This window comes from Diceros bicornis, chromosome 11 (assembly GCF_020826845.1).
Source record: "Diceros bicornis minor isolate mBicDic1 chromosome 11, mDicBic1.mat.cur, whole genome shotgun sequence".
Lineage (NCBI taxonomy): Eukaryota > Metazoa > Chordata > Mammalia > Perissodactyla > Rhinocerotidae > Diceros > Diceros bicornis.
In genome coordinates this window covers 1,515,409-1,531,590 of record NC_080750.1, presented here as the reverse complement: position 1 = coordinate 1,531,590, position 16,182 = coordinate 1,515,409, and the positions used below count along the sequence as shown (strand labels likewise).

General features: G+C 37.9%; 1 protein-coding gene across 2 annotated transcripts in view; it reads right to left on the bottom strand.

The window, feature by feature from the left end:
- Positions 1–260: 260 nt before the first annotated feature.
- The window catches only part of TET2 (tet methylcytosine dioxygenase 2), a 119,319-nt gene continuing 103,397 nt past the window's right edge, over positions 261–16,182 (bottom strand). For both annotated transcript variants that reach the window (XM_058549840.1, XM_058549841.1), the window contains exons 9-11: positions 9,743–9,880; positions 6,984–7,338; positions 261–5,032 (exon numbers count right to left, since the gene is read on the bottom strand). In XM_058549840.1, the coding sequence (XP_058405823.1) occupies positions 3,522–5,032; positions 6,984–7,338; positions 9,743–9,880 (2,004 nt within the window). In that variant the 3' untranslated portion in view covers positions 261–3,521. The remainder of the gene's footprint in view (positions 5,033–6,983; positions 7,339–9,742; positions 9,881–16,182) is intronic.

Here is a 16,182-nt window from a genome sequence, read left to right as displayed (position 1 = left end):
ACACGCCAGGAGGGACGGGCCATCTAAGGCCAGCAGAAGTGCTGCCCCTCCATCCCTGACTCCCACTGGCCGCACACAGACTAAACAGGCTGAAAAGGCAGCCGGGGAAAAGAAGTAAGCTGAATATCTGGACTACTCAACCAGAGAAATATTTTGGCCTTCATTACTTGGAATATTACCTTAAATATATTTTACTCCCTTTTGCCTCATTGAGGTGGCAGTAATTCAGGCAGTAAACAGAAACTTCAACAAGGCAATACTTAGAGTGCATTAAATAAATATAAATTTTATTAAAAACACTCACATAGCGTTATCAGGAATGATATAATAATAAACGCTTTCAAATAACCTGCATTCATAACATTACAATACTTACAGTATTTATAACCATCCTCAGATTTTACAGACAACCCAAACGTCTCATGAAAATGAAATGAAACTAAGTTTTAAAAAAAAGCATAGAAAAATGCACACAGAGTTCATTATCTTAGTGTCAAACTGCAAAAGTTTCCTACACAAGTTAACTACTAGCTTTAGAAGTGAACTGTATACCACTGTGCGTCAATCACGATGAAAAATTCATTCAAGTAAAGTTGACACCACTCAGAAGCATTTTCAAGTATGGCTATAGAGTCAACCTGATATTCCTATGTAAGCAAATTGGAGGTCTGCTTTCCATTCATTCTAACTGAGGCAGGTTTGATATTTACAATTATAGATCTGATATTTACAATATGCCACTCAATCTCCTCTCCTCTTCCCTAACTAAGCTCTCCCCAACCCCCAAACCACTTCCTTCTCTTGTTGGCCAGCAGTTTGACAAATGACTGTGGATGAAATAGAAGTCAAATACTCATATAGGGATGGCTGGCTCAGAGCCAACAAATGTGCATGTAGTAATCAAATATTTGGGGTCAGATAGATGGTATATGCAAAATATTAAAATCATGTGGTTTGATGTATGGAAAGCACAAATTTTTGAAATGTTTAAACTGGTCGTAGCCAAAAATTGGGGAAATTTTTCTAAAAGACAAAAGCCATGTTATAAAGATTTGACCAATGAAACTCAGAGGCCTCCTGCGATTAAGAATCTGAAATGTTAGTAAGCAAAACTGTACTTAGACCAGAAAGTAACAGTGCAGCCGACTGCACACCATACCCCTAAGTGTTTTCACATGTAGGGACGTTCTCAGGGATCTGATTACAGGATGAAAACATCTTTATTTAGAGAGCTGAAAGACTCTAGCCAACAGCCACTTGCCAAACTCCTGCCTTACAGTTTTCCCTTTATCAACTCAGTGCATTCTATTTTCATGTAATTTTTTTCCTGCTTGAAACAGTCAAAAGATCCCCCCAAACTTTTAAAATGCTTTTCTTTACAATAAAAATAGCCAACAGATTTACAAAATTAGTTTTAGTTACATCAGGACATATACAAGTAAAATAGGAGGGATTCAAAATAAAAGGGTTAAATCCCTGAAAAAGAATATATTTATTAACCTACAACAATTTTACATAAACACAGGTGACACGTTGGCATAAGGAGAACATGAGCTGAAATATCCCTGAATTCTTAGAACAAAAAGGTCGAAGTTCAAGTTATACTTGCTAAGAAATCAAGTATTGAAAAAAGGTATGCTTTTTTAATAATAAAAAAAAGACTTGGAAAAAATGATGGTACACAATGCTATAAGCTTTCATCCCCAGGTCAACATCCTATTGCCACACTAGTGTTGAGGTATATGACAAGTAGGAACATCACTCAAACCTTTACGAATTCCTAGCTCACATTATGATATCTTTGTAGCAGGCTGAGTAGCACCATCATGATGTGAATTCTGCTTCAAATCCATATATATATATTTATATATATATTTAAAATTTTTACAGTACTAAAATACTAAAGCATTGCGTTACAAAAGTTTTGTTTACAATTTAATTTACTTACTGTACATCTCTTTCACTTCTTCTTTATACAAATTAATGATTTAAAACCACCACAGCAAACCAGCTGCCTTTTTTTTTTAATAGATTCACATGGAACTAACCCTGTTTATTCATCTTATGCAGGCATCCGTCTGCTCAATCTTCCTGGTAAAGAGGACATTTAAGCTAAGAAATGCCAACATCACAATGTACAATTATCAACACAAAGGCAGACTGCAGTTCAGTTCGCTGAAGAGCATACAGAGCCAAAAAATAGCATCGGTTGAAGTGAACTAGCTTTGTTGCGTCTGCAGCATGCAGTTAATTATTACCTGCAGTTAATAGAAAATTCTTAAACCTCTACATATCTGAGCAATGAACTTGTCATACAATTTTGTATAAAACTGTTTTACAGTATAGCATGTGAGATGAGCACCAGAGAACGTGTGTTTTGTGGACTGATGTATTCCCTTGGATCCAGTAAGCCCCATTTTGGATGTAACTGGTTGTATTAAAAATGGACACATTGCTCATCAGTAGATGCATGGCCAAAAGCAAAAATATTTTAAAAGCTTTCCTTGTTTCCTTAAAAAAAATCAACTTTGCATTCTAAAATGAAAGTAAACTTCTTTTTAAACGTCTCAGTACCTTAGCATTGTTCAAGTTGTCCAAGCTTAGGTAGACAAAGTGCTTCTAAAACACCATTTAAAATATCCATATATACATGTGTGTGCACATATACATATGCGTGTGTAGATATGTACATAGATACGTTTCTTGTCCTAAGAGGACTGCACTGGATGAGCAAAATCCAGAGGCCTTTACAATGTCCACATTTTAAAAATTCAGCTTGTGTAAGAATAGGTAATTATGATAAAAACTTGAATGAAAAGGTACCCTATTATTCAAGGGCACTGCAGTACACTGATAGCATCTTGATGATATAAAGGCATTAAATTTTCAACTGTAAAGACACCATTTTCTTAGCACCATTTCTTAGAACATCCAAACAAATTCAGTGTTTTACTGTCTATTCATTTATGTTTACTGTAGCTATTTTGATAAATAAAAGTTAATATTAAGATTACAGTAAAAACTGCATATTAAAAAGCCATAATTCCAGTATTTCAGTACATCATATGTTCAGCACCAGATGGTATTTTAAAATTCCTGCCACTGTAATACTACAGTACTTGTTTGATTTGTGTTCCATGACTATGCAAACTTGGTATTATTAAAAGTGGTCACAGATGTGTGGTGTTGTAAGGGGAAAAAAGTCACCTTTACACATCATCTTGTCAGATAATAGAACCAGTGTTTAAAAATGTAAATTGTGCAACACCTTCTTCCCCACCTCCTTCTGGCATAGAATGCTTTGGTCTTTTGCCTAGACGCCATCTGTGACCACTTAGGCGTCAGTGGAAATTAAGTGCTATGGTGAGATGACCTCTTTTTTTGCTGGTGAGCTGAGGTTCTTCCCACCACATTTGTCATGAATACCATGTCCTTTCCCCACCGCCCAGGTCATGAGAACTACACTACGGACAGGTTGGTTGTGGTCTTTTCACATGAGGTAACCACCCCAAGGGGCAACATCATATGTATCTGTTGTAAGGCCCTGTGACCCGAGTGAAGGCATACGGAGATGTAGTCACTGTGGAGTCTGTGGTCACGGACATGGTCCTCTCAGCAAGGGACTTGATGAAGCGCAGGTAAGTGGGCTCGGAAGATTCATGTGGCTCAGGGGGCTCCCGTTTCACTTTTTTGCCATGGGTTTTCTGAGGCACATAGTCCGGGCCGTACTTTTCACACTCTTCCTCTTTCTCACGGGCTTTTTCAGCCATTTTGGCTTCCCAGAGCGCCAAGCCATGTTTCGGCTCATTCATGCTCTTATGCTGGTAAAAGACAAGCGAGATCCTGGTGGGGTGATTCCTGTTGGGGTTCTTTAAAGGGGTTGTGGCATGAAGCTCGCGCTTTGCACACTCGATGAGAATTGACCCGTGAGTTGGAGCCACAGCCACGCCCCCAATGTCAGGGTCCAGAAAGCTCTGCTCACTGTCTGACCAGACCTCCTCATTGTCCTCCGCGGCAGAAGGGTGCTTTTCCTGACTGCCGTCATCCTGTAACTTGTGTAAGCCTTCTTGGACAGACGCAGTCCTATCATGGTTAAGAGCTGGAAGCAACTTAGACAACCCATTAGCTGTGTGGGAAAGCATGTCATTCTCCTGGTTCTGGAGACACAGGGCATGAAGAGAGCTGTCGAACAAACCCGGCACTGCACCATAGTTGTGGATTATGTGAGAAGATGGGTGATGTTCACCATTTTTATAGTCTATGTTTGTATTGCTCAAATTGGGTGGCAGTCTAGCAGTGGCTCCCATGAAGTGGCCATCCATCTCATGAGTGGAATAAGGAGGGAACGTCCCTGCATGGTGTGTGTTTGTTCTAATTGTACAGCTGCTGAAGGCTCCTCCCTGCATGCTTTGGTTTCCGTAACCTAAGTACTGAGAAGGAAAACTCTGGCTATTTCCCAACCTCGGCTGGTAAAGTGTATGGATGGGTGGTAGATTTAGCTTTGAGAGAGGGTCTTGGTTTGGATACCTATATAGATCCATGGGCTGAGACTGGGGAGAATAGGAACCCAGATATGGAGAGCAGGCATCCACTGATACATTCCCATTGCACTGATATGATGGATACTGGTTATTCTGATTCAACAGCCCAGGGTAGGGGTTCATGGGATTAGAAGAATTCAAATATGAACCTGTAGCTTGGGAGGAGGTGGAATAGAGGCTGAGAGGGCTGGCACCGCCATAAATATCTGAGGTGTGCGAAGAGCCTGGATAAGGACTAGCTGGATGGGACCGTCTCATATATAGATTGGAGGATCCAGAAGAGTAAGAGTTGACAGCCTCTGACTGAGGGTCGCTGGTCAAGGGGTGATGCGGCGGCTGCTGGGGTCGCTGCGGCTGTGGGGGCTGTGGCGGTGGGGGCTGTGGGGGCTGCTTCTGCGGCTGCGGAGGCTGCTTCTGTAGTTGTTGGGGTTGGGACTGGGGTGGGGGCTGCTGAGACTGCTGCACGACTGGTCCTGAAAGTCGCAGAAGTTCTATGGACAGGACAAGAGAGAGCGGAGACAAACATGCTTCATGAGTATTTTACGAAAGCTGGTGAGGTGCTTAAATGCACATGAGGACCACCACCAGGATTATGCAACCCCCACCAAACAAGGACAAGAGCAAAGTCAGGGTTCTGATAATGTCTGGCATAATTTTTTGTGTCTAAAGCTTTAGAAATAAAACGGCAGACCTTATAACAGTACAATCTGGTAAGTGAAGAAATATGTAACCAACATCCAGAAGCCATCTCATTGCGAGCATCACATCCCCTGCAGCATCTGTGCTTTGAGTGTGCCTCACTGCCTGCCTGAAGCGCCCTCCTCCCTCCAGCCCACCTCCCCGCCCTTCCTCGGCACAGTCATCCCCTCCTCAAGGAAGCCTCTATGACTTCACCTTCCAGTGCTTTGTGATATCCCCTGCAAACACAAGTCAGATAAGCCATGGTCATAACCTATTGTAAATATCCGTTTTTAGTCCCCTCTTCACCCCACTGCAAAGTAGTTCCTTGAGGGAAGGGACCATGTCTTATTTCACTTTATTTCTCCATTGCCTGGCATGCAATAAAATTTGTTAAATAGTTAAAATAAAGTAGTATAAAATTTGTTGTGGAAGATTCAGCAGTGCTATGAGAAAAAGAAAGACATTCATTTAAACACTCAAAGCATCTTGTATAATTGGCAATCCCTTTTTCATTAGCACACTTTCCAGAAAGGAAATTTATATGGTTGCACATAAAACTTTAAGAAAATTTCAGCCTTGTAAGTAAAACTTTTAAAAGTCACACTTCTGTTTCATGACCTCACTAAAAAAGTAATATGAGATAAGAGCAGATAAATGGAGCTGCAGTGGCAGTCCAGAATTGAAACAATGACCACAGAATCCAGTTAGACGGGACCACAAACAAATTCCACCCGACTTCACTTTACAGCTGACTGAGAGGAGCTACCAGGGAGAGAACAGGGTTTACTTCTCTTAGTGCAAGTCAACCAATCAACAAATACCTATTAAACATCTTTAGCATATTATTCTAAATTAGTTTCTCTGAGCTTTGAAAAATCGGTAAGGAAATTTGACTTTGTGAAGCAAAAATGGTTGGTTCTAAGCAAATTGGTACACTACACTTAAAAGACACACATTTTTCTTTTGATAACGGCAGGCCAATACCATCACTAAAATTTGGATACAGACATTACATTGTTGTATGATTTTTTAGAGTATTAACTGCAGACATAAAGCAAGGGGCTCTGGAAAGAAAATATCAACTTAGTATTGATAAATAATGCCCTATTGCTGCTTCTATAGATGTGATCTATTTTGATGGCTACAAGCTTATAGGATAACTACATGTGGATCCCCTTCCTAAATCTCAGACTCAATATCACTGAGGAAAAAAATCTTGTTCTCCTCCACCCCCATAAATCCTATTTTCAAACTTATTTCAATAAGCAGTACTGTTTTAGTTATCTAGGCTTAAAACTTTGTTGTCATCCTTAAATTTTTCTTCTCTATTCCAAAGTTTTGTTGTCAATGTATTGATATTTATTTTGGAAGAATTCACTTCCATCATTTTTGCTAAATCTTCATTGCTACTGCCACATTCAAGCTCTTATGACCTCACCCTTGGTTTATTGAATCTGTCTCCTCCACCTCTAGTTTGGCCTACCTGCCACTGCTAGATTAATGCTAATTTCACCATATTACTACCTATCATAAAACTTTGCCATTTATTATACAATAAAATCCAAACTTCCCCATCAATCTGGGCTCGATGGTATGATATCTCATTGCCATCTCCAAGAGCAAAGCCTGTCCCTTGCTCTGGAGAGAAGATTCTGGTGCAGAACTGAGACTGTGATTGAATGTAACCTTCCAAATGAACGTTCGTTTTTAACATAAGTATCATATGACACATGTCTCTACAACGCTTCGCGTTAAATTTACCTGCCAACTGTTTAGCCTGGCTTCCATTTTCAGTCTGTTTTGCACGAGACAAGGCTGGCTTTTCCTTCTCGCTCTTATTTGCGCTGTTCTCCAGGGAGGACAGCTTCTCAGCCGCGGCTTTCTTGGCTTCCAGTTTCCTTTGTCGGCACGTCTTGACTGGCTCTGCTAACATCCTGACTTTCCGCCGGAAAGAACTCAGTACCTGAATGGCACCATTTCGCTTTTTCTCCTCCTGAGCGTCTACACTCCCAAACTCATCCACGTCAGAGACTTTGTAGAGAGGCAGAACGTGGAGCTGCTCATCCTCGGGCTTCCCTCCAATTTCTCGATTGTCTTCTCTTGTGAGGGTGCACACCTGGCAGGGAGAGAGACAGGACAGCCTCAGCTTCAGTCCAAGAGGAGAGTGGGTGTGTTCCCGTGTGTGTGTGTTCCTCTGTGTGTGTGTGTGTCTTTCTCCCTCTCAGGATTTAGATTTGTAGTGGTGGCCAACTGGACCAGATCAGTGACGTGCATGTTACCATGAAACCATGCCTGCCTGTGATTAACGACCGCATCAACATGGTACGGGGAGATAGACTCAAAAAAAATAGCACACACTTGTCTATCAGGAACTGTTACCTGTGGTGACTCTGTTCTTCACACACATTTCTGACTCTAAGGGAAGAAGCAACACTCCCAGCAAAATGAAGCAGTCTCCCACTTTTCATGTGAAGCCTTTTTAAAACCAGGCCAAAAGTTTCTTCTACCAAATGGCTTCCTCTGTGTTTGGGAATATCACACTCACCTTATCTCATACTTTTGTACGCAGAGATATTTCACATCTTTCCTCACACTTGACTCCTAACTCTCCTTCAGTGTGTTTAAGAAATTTCCACAAGATCCCAAAGTGAAATCGAAATAATGTAAAACTGAAGATTCAGCTGATCCTGGTCACATGTAACCTAACACTATTTCTCCCCTATCTCCCCTTCTCTGTGCTCTGTTAAATCTAACTTACTGTTTCTCTTCTCTCTCATTTCCTTCTGAAATATCACTACATACCAGGCAGCACTCTGAAAAGGAAAAAAAAAAGCTACTTCTGTTGATAATTTTCTTTTGTTAGCCACAATCATATTGGTTTTGATGAAAGATTATTTGTTGGTTTTAAAATACTAGCTTTTAGCATTTAGTATTTTTGATTAATGGAGAAAATGTAACCATGGTTATTTAAAATCTAAGGTAATATAAAATCACTGGAAGATACTCTTGAAAGGAATGTGATTGTGATTATAACAGACTTACCTTTATAAATAAGTTTAACATGAGATGGTATTAAAATGAGTTTTCACTTCTCACACATAAAAGTCTTCCAAATCCATGTCTCTGAGCACTTGTCATCTTTTCCCACACACAATTGTCCCTACTCAGTCCTTCTTATCCCGTGCTTCTGTCCATTTCACCTCACAGAACCTGTGACCCATCAGAGGCAAATTCCCCTTCATTCAAATCATCTATCCCATCCTCTGCCCCCTCTCCATCACCTTGCTGGAGTGAAATGTGGTCATCCTCAGGCCCTACTAGAGCTCCGGCTATTACCTACTTCGTCTACTTCCCAGAATCTAGCAGAGCCTCCTAACAACGAGCAGTGCTCAACACATGATTGGTGATCATTTTTGATATTGCAGATGATACACTTTGTGTTTGTTCTCCTGGATTAGAAGTCAGCAAACTAAGACCTGTGCCCAATCTGCCTTGCAGCCTGGTATCGTATGGCCAGAGAACTAATAGTTTTTGCATTTTGAAAGAATTTTTTATTAAAAAACCCCAAACAGAGAATGTGACAGAGACCCTGTGTGACCTGCAAAGCCTAAAATATTTACTATCTTGCCTTTAATAAAGAAGTTTTCCGACCCTGCTCTAGACCATTAAACCAATACCTTCTCTGCTTCTCAACAAACACTTTGCAGCGGTTTCCTCAAATCACTTCTACTGTTGTCTACTGCCTCCTCGAATTCTTTTCTACCCTAGAATAACATTTCAGTTTCTCTCTTCTATCCTTCCTCTTAAGTCTCATTGATCATCTTCCTCAACTCACCTATATCCATGTTGATGAATCATTAGATTATTAATTTATAGTTTCCTCACTTGAACTTTTTCATTATTTATCTCCACTCTGGAGCATCCCTCTGTAAGCAAGGCCTCACCCTGGAATCTGTCAGTGTGGAACACTGCTCCACCCTAAGACTGGATCCCTTTTCTCCCCTTATCATAGCCTCCAATTATAAGGCCCAATCCATTTCACCCGCTGTAATATGTTGTCATAATGGGCTCTTTCACACTTGGAACCTTCTATAGTAGTTACTGTGAGAATGACGATGCATTTTTCATTTGTACTTGTCTCTGGAAGGTGAATTGGCACCTTGGCTTGAATATGGCTTTTTGCATAACTGATTATAACCTACCAGATATCTGATACTGAATTTTGAAGGATTTTTTTGGCAGCTAATTATAGCTGGCAACGCATAGTCACTGGTTTAGATTAGCACCAAGAATTTCCATGATTTCCATGTGCTTGTCAACACAGTTTTCCACTAACGTGCCAACCTTTTATGAGAGTACTAGTTATGCCAAACAAGCACTTATGCAACAGCACTTCATTCATGAAAACACCGCTGGGCAGTGACAACCGCAGAGAACATATTACTCTAATGTAGTGCCGTAACTTGCAGCCCTCCGCTCTTCAACAGGACTGCTGCCAATCTGTCCTCAGCTCCACTCACCAAGGTGCTGCCATTCTGCATGTTGTGCAAGTCTCTGTGGGCGTGAGCACAGAAGTCCAAACAGGCGGTGACCCCTGAGAATGGACGGCCTTCTTTCAGACCCAGACGGCACTCGGGTGCTCTGTGTTCATATTCAATCTGAAAAATAAAAGCATGTGTGTGAGTGGGTAAGTACTTAGGCATTTGAAATTCTTGGGCATACATCTGACAAAGAAGTACAAGATCTGTGCACTGAACAGGTCAAAAGACTCCTTAGTATTTAGGCTATATTAGAACTTTAAAAAACGTTGCATATTTTATATCCAGAAATACAATGGAATGACGCAAAAATAGAGCAAATCTCTTGACATGGTAAAGTTTTTATTTTACAGTGCTATTGAGTTATAATTAGCATACATTAAATAGCATATATTTAAGGTATACTATTTAATGAGTTTTGACATATGTATATATGAAACCATTGCCGCAATCAAAATACTGTATATATCCATCACTGCCAAAAGTTTTCTCATACCCCTTTGTAATTCATGCCTTCCTCTTTGTTCCCAGGCAACTACTGATCTGCTTTCTGTCACTACAGATTAGTTTGCATTTTCTAGAATTTTATATAAATGGATCCATTTTGAGTTAATTTTTATATATGGTGTGAGGTTAAGAGTCAAGGTTAATTTTCTTCCATATGGCTATCCAACTGTCCAAATACTACTGAGTAAAAAGATTATTCTTTCCTCATTGAATCGTCTTTGTTGAAAACCTATTGACCATATATACTGGATCTATTTTTGGACTCTCTATTCTGGTCTTTTGGTATAAAATGGTGTGTTGGCGTGTGTCTGTGTATGTATGTGTACATATGCCAATACCAACTGTCTTGAATTACTAGTAAATGTAGATTTTTAGTAAATCTTGAAATCAGGGAGTATAAATCATCAAACTCTGTTCTTTTTTAAAAAAACTGTTTGACTATTCCAGGTCCTTTGTATTTCTTTCTATATATTTTAGAATCCCCTTATTGATTCCTTCAAAACATCTACTGAGATTGAATCTACTGATTAATTTGGGGAATATTGCCATCTTAGCAATATTTAGTCTTGTGATCCATGAGCATAGTATAGCTCTCCAGATATTTAGGTCTTTTATAATTTCTCTCAGCAATGTTTTGTAGTTTTTAGTGCACAGGTCTTACACATTCTTGTCAAATGTATGCCTAAAAATTTCATATTTTTGATGCTATTTTAATTGCTATTCATTTTCATTTCAATTTTTAATTGTTTATTGCTAATATATAGAAATACAATTGATTTTTGTACTTTGCAACTTTGCTAAACCATTTATTAGTTCTAGGAGTTTTTTTTGTAGATTTTTTTGGGACTTTCTATGTAGATAAGCATATTGTCTATAAATAAGGACAGTTTTATTTCTTTCTATCCAATCTTTATGCTTTTTATTTCTGTTTCTTGCCTATTGCACTAAAACTTCCAGTTAGATGTTAAACAGAAGTGGTGAGAATGGACGTCTTTGTCTTGTTCCTAACCTTAGGGGTAAAGTATTCATTCCTTCACCATTAAGTATGATGAAGAAAATTCCCTTCTATGGATGTGGAATTTTGTCAAATGCTTTTAAAATCTATTGAGATAATCATATTTTTCCCCCTGTTATGCCAGTTACTATGGTGAATCACTGATTTTTGGTGTTAAATGAACCAAGCGTTCCTGAAATAAACTCCATCTGGTTGTGATATATTATCCCTTTTACACAGTCAGATCTAATTTGTTAAAGCTTTGTTAAGAATTTTCACATCAATATTTATGAAGAACATTGGACTGTAGTTTTTTCTTTAATGCCTTGGTCTGGTTCTAGTATTAGGATATTTCCAGACTCATAGAATGAGTTGGGAAGTGTTTACTCATTTTCTATTTTCTAGAAGAGTTTCCATCGAATTGTTATTATTTCTTCCTTAAATAATGGGTCAAATTTGGAAGGAAAATCATCTGGGCCTGGAATTTTCTTTTTGGGAAAGTTTTTAACTACAAATTCAATTTCTTTAATAGATATAGGACTATTCATGGTATCATTTTTTTCTTTATAAAGCTTTGGTAACTTGGGTTTTTTAAGGACTGCCCATTTCATCTAAGTTGTTGAATTTATTGGCATAAAGTTTTAATAATGTCTTTTTCTTTTAATGTCTGTAGGATCTGCAGTGATGTCTCATCTCTAATTCTTGATATTGGCAATTTGTGTCTTCTCTTTTTTCCTGATGGAATTGACTCAAAGTACCAGCTTTTGGTTTCAGTGATTTATTCTCTTGTTTTCTGTATTCTATTTCATTGGTTTCTGTGCTTATCGTTATTTTTTTTTTCCTTCTGCCTTTCAGGGCTAAAACTGCTCTCTTTTTCCAAGTTCCTTGGGTTAGAAGCATAGATCATTGATTTGAGCCTTTATGTTTTTCTAATATAAGTGGTCAGTGATACAAGTGTCTCTCTAAGCAAGGCTTTATAGCTGCATTTCACAAATTTCAATGTCATGTCTTCATTTTCATTCAGTTTGAAATACTTTCTGATTTCCCTTGTGATTTATTCCTGGGCCAATAGGTCATGTAGAAATATGTTGCTCAGTTTCCAGATATTTAAGGATTTTGTAGATATCCCTCTGGTATAGATTTTTAAGTTAATTTGATTTCATTGTGGTCAGAGAACATACTTGGAGGCTTTTAAATTTATTGATGCTTGTTTAATGATCGAGAATATAATTTATCTTGGTAAATCATCCTTGTACCCTTGAAATTGTTGATTCTGCTGGGTGGGGAGTTCTATACATGCCAATAAGGTCAAGTTGGTTAAAAGTGTTGTTCAAATTTCCCTCCTTCTGATTTTCTGTCTATTAATTCTGACAGTTATTGAGAGAGATAATTGAAATCTCTGACTGTAACTGTGGATTTGTTTCTTTTTTTAGCTCTATCAGTTTATGTTCAATAAAATTTGAAGCTCTGTTATTAGATGCATACATAGTTAGGATTATTATGTTCTCTTGATGAACTGACCCTTTTCTCTTTATCATCACGTTAAATGATCCTCTTTAAACTTTATAATGTTCTTTGCCATGAAATCTACTTTGTCTGCTATTAATATAATCATTCCAGCTTTCTTTTGATTTATATTAGCATGATATTTCTTGAGTCTTGCTTTTCTCAACAACACACTTCTTCAGTATCAATGTGATTATTCAATATCACAAGCTCTGCCTTTTATTGGGAGTGTTAAAAACCATTTCCATTTAATGCGGTCTTTGATATGGTTGGGATTAGATATACCATCTTGCTATTTGTTTTATATTTGTCTTATCTTTTTTTTTTGGTTCCATATTCTTTTTAAAAACTTTTTTGGATTGATTCCATTTTTATCTCTTTACTGGTGCATTAGCTATACATTTTTTTTTAGCAGCTGCTTGCTTTGAGATTTACAGTGTACTCTTTAACTTCTCACAGTCTACATTCAAGTAATATTACACCACTCTCTATATAAGAACCTTCCAACAGTATACTTCCAATTCCCCAGCCTCTGTGCTACTTCTATGTTATAAACCTCAAAGTACATTGTTAATATATTTTTTAAAAAGCAAATTATATTTTAAAGACATTTTTAAGATAAAGTCTTTCTGCTGACATACCTAGCATTTATGATGTTTTTCATTCCTTTTAGTCAATCCAGATTTCTATCTGTTATCATTTTCTTTCTACTGAAGGGCTTCTTTTAACATTTTTGAAGTGCTAGTCTGCTGGTGATAAATTATTTCAGCTTTTATATGTCTGAAAACAAATCTTTATTTTGCCTTCACTCTTGAGAGTTGTTTTTACTGGTTATAGATTTCTAGGTTGACAGTTTTTTTTTCTTTCAGTACTTTAAAGATGTTTCTCCTCTGTCCTCTTTCTTGCATTTTCCTCTTGAATTTCCTCTGTCTCTTGTGTTTATTATCATTTTCCTCACTATATGTAATATGTCATTTTTTCTCCATCTGCTTTTTACATTTTCTCTTTGTCATTGACTTTAAGCAAATTGATTTTAATGTACCTTTATGTAGTTTTCTTCATCTCTTAACCTCCCCTCCCCGCTCCCCCCGCGCCCCCCTACCATTTGGGCTTGATGAGCTTCTGGGATCAATGGGTTTATAGTTTTGAATAAATTTGAAAAAATTTTGGCCATTATTTCTTTAAATATTTTTCTGTTCCCTACCTCCTTCTGGGACTCTAATTACACATATATTAGTGTAATAATATTGTCCCATAGGCCTTTGATCTATTTGTTTTTTTCCAGTTTTGCTTTTTCTCTTGATTTCACACTGGAACATTTCTACCGTATTCAAGTCCACTAATCTGCTGTTAATTCCATCTAGCATATTTTTTATCCAGATATTATATATTTTTCCTCTCTAGAAATTCAAATGGGTCTTCTTGATATCTTCTTGGCTTTCCTTATCATGCTCATACTTTCCTCTGTTGCCCTGAATAAATGGAATATATGTATGAGAACTATTTTAATGTCCTTGTCTACATATTCTTATCACATGTCGTTTCTGGAACTATTTCTATTGATTGCTTTTTCCCCCTCTTCATTATGGGTCATATTTTCTTATTTCTTTGTATGCCTGGTAAGTTTTGATGGGACGCTAGGCATTATAAAATTTACCTTCTTGTCTGTGGGATTTTTTTTTTTTATTTTTTGTTCTGAGATGCTGTTAAGTTACTTGGAATCAGCTTGATCCTTTCAAGTCTTTTTTTTAAAACTTATTTTATTTATTTGTTTTTTTGGTGAGGAAGACTGGCCTTGAGCTAACATCTGTGCTAATCCTCCTCTATTTTGTATGTGGGTTGCCGCCACAGCATGGCTTGATAAGTGGTGTGTAGGTCCATGCCTGAGATATGAACCCACGAACACTGGGCCGCCAAAGCGGAGTGGGTGAACTTAACCAATACACCACTAGGCCAGCCCTCAAGTCTTGATTTTAAACATTTTTAGTTGGGACCCGAATAGCCTAATCTACTTCTGCTACCAAGGCCATAAGATTCTGAATACTCTACCTGATATTTTCTGTGCTAGGGAGGTCTTTTCCTTCTGGATGATATTAACAAGAACTATTTCAGGTCATGTATGAAATCAAGGGATTATTCTGCCTGTTCCTTTTGATGGTTCTTTCCACAGCCTTCGTAATCTCTTCACAGGCATGCACTGTTCAGTACTCACCTGAAGACTCTACAGATCTCTGGAGCTCTTCTCAATGAAGCTATTTCCTCTCTGGTACCCTGAATGGTGAATTCTAGCACCTTGGCTTCCCCAAATGCTGAACTTTGTCTCCTTCACACAGAGATAACCCTGGGGTCTGTTTAGGTTCCTCCTCCATGCCCTGGAGCCTATTGTGCTCTTCAGGAAGTAAGGCTGGGTAATCATAGGTTCACCTTTTTCATTTCCCTCCTCTCTGGTGTTACTATCTTGTGCTTCTTATTGTCCTATGTCTAAAAGCCATTGTTTCATATATATTTTTTTTTTTGTTTTTTTAATGTGTGAAAGTAAATCTAGTCTCTGTTAATCCATCATGGCTAGAAGCTGAACTCACAACATGATAAAGTTTTTGATGGCTCAAATATTATTTACCATTTGGTTCACATAGCATATTCGTATACTGGAACTTATAAGACTCTGGCCAAAGCAAAGTGACGGTGTTGACCAGTCTATTTCTGTGTACTTTGTGACTGTTTAGTCCATGCTGTATTCTAGTTAGCTTCATTCTGTTCCTTTAATAGAAATGTATATAAAATCTAGTTGGTCATCAGATAGACATATGCCATCTCACAAGAAATACCAATGAAGGGATTTGTGAATGGATCACTGGAAATACATCTCCATGTCTGTGAGACAATCTAAGTGCATGGCTTTCTGATGGTGTAAAGCTGTGCTGTTCAATATGGTAGGTACTAGCCACATGTGGCTATTTAAATTTAAATTAATTAAATTAAAATAAAAATTCGTTAACTCAATTGCACTAGCCACATATCAAGTGTTCAATAACCACATGTGGCTAGTAGCTATTTCACTGAACAATGTAGACAGAGAATATTTCCATTGTCATAGAAAGTTCTCTTGGACACCATTGGCCTAAAATGTCGTCTCCATACATGATGAAAGCACATGATTTTGAGATCTGAACCTGCTAATTCAGGCCCAAAGTTTAATGGTAAGACAACCATAGAAATAAAAGATCAACTATAAGTCTACTGGATATATATAAAGAAAAAATATTTAAATTGAGAAAGCCTATGTTCTAATTCCATGGAGTTGACAGAAGAAATTCTGTGAAGACCCAATGAAGCTTAACTTTAGCAATAAGACTTTAACTATGAAATCAAGAAGTAAAGCATGGAAGAACATTCAGATATGAGAAATAAAGAT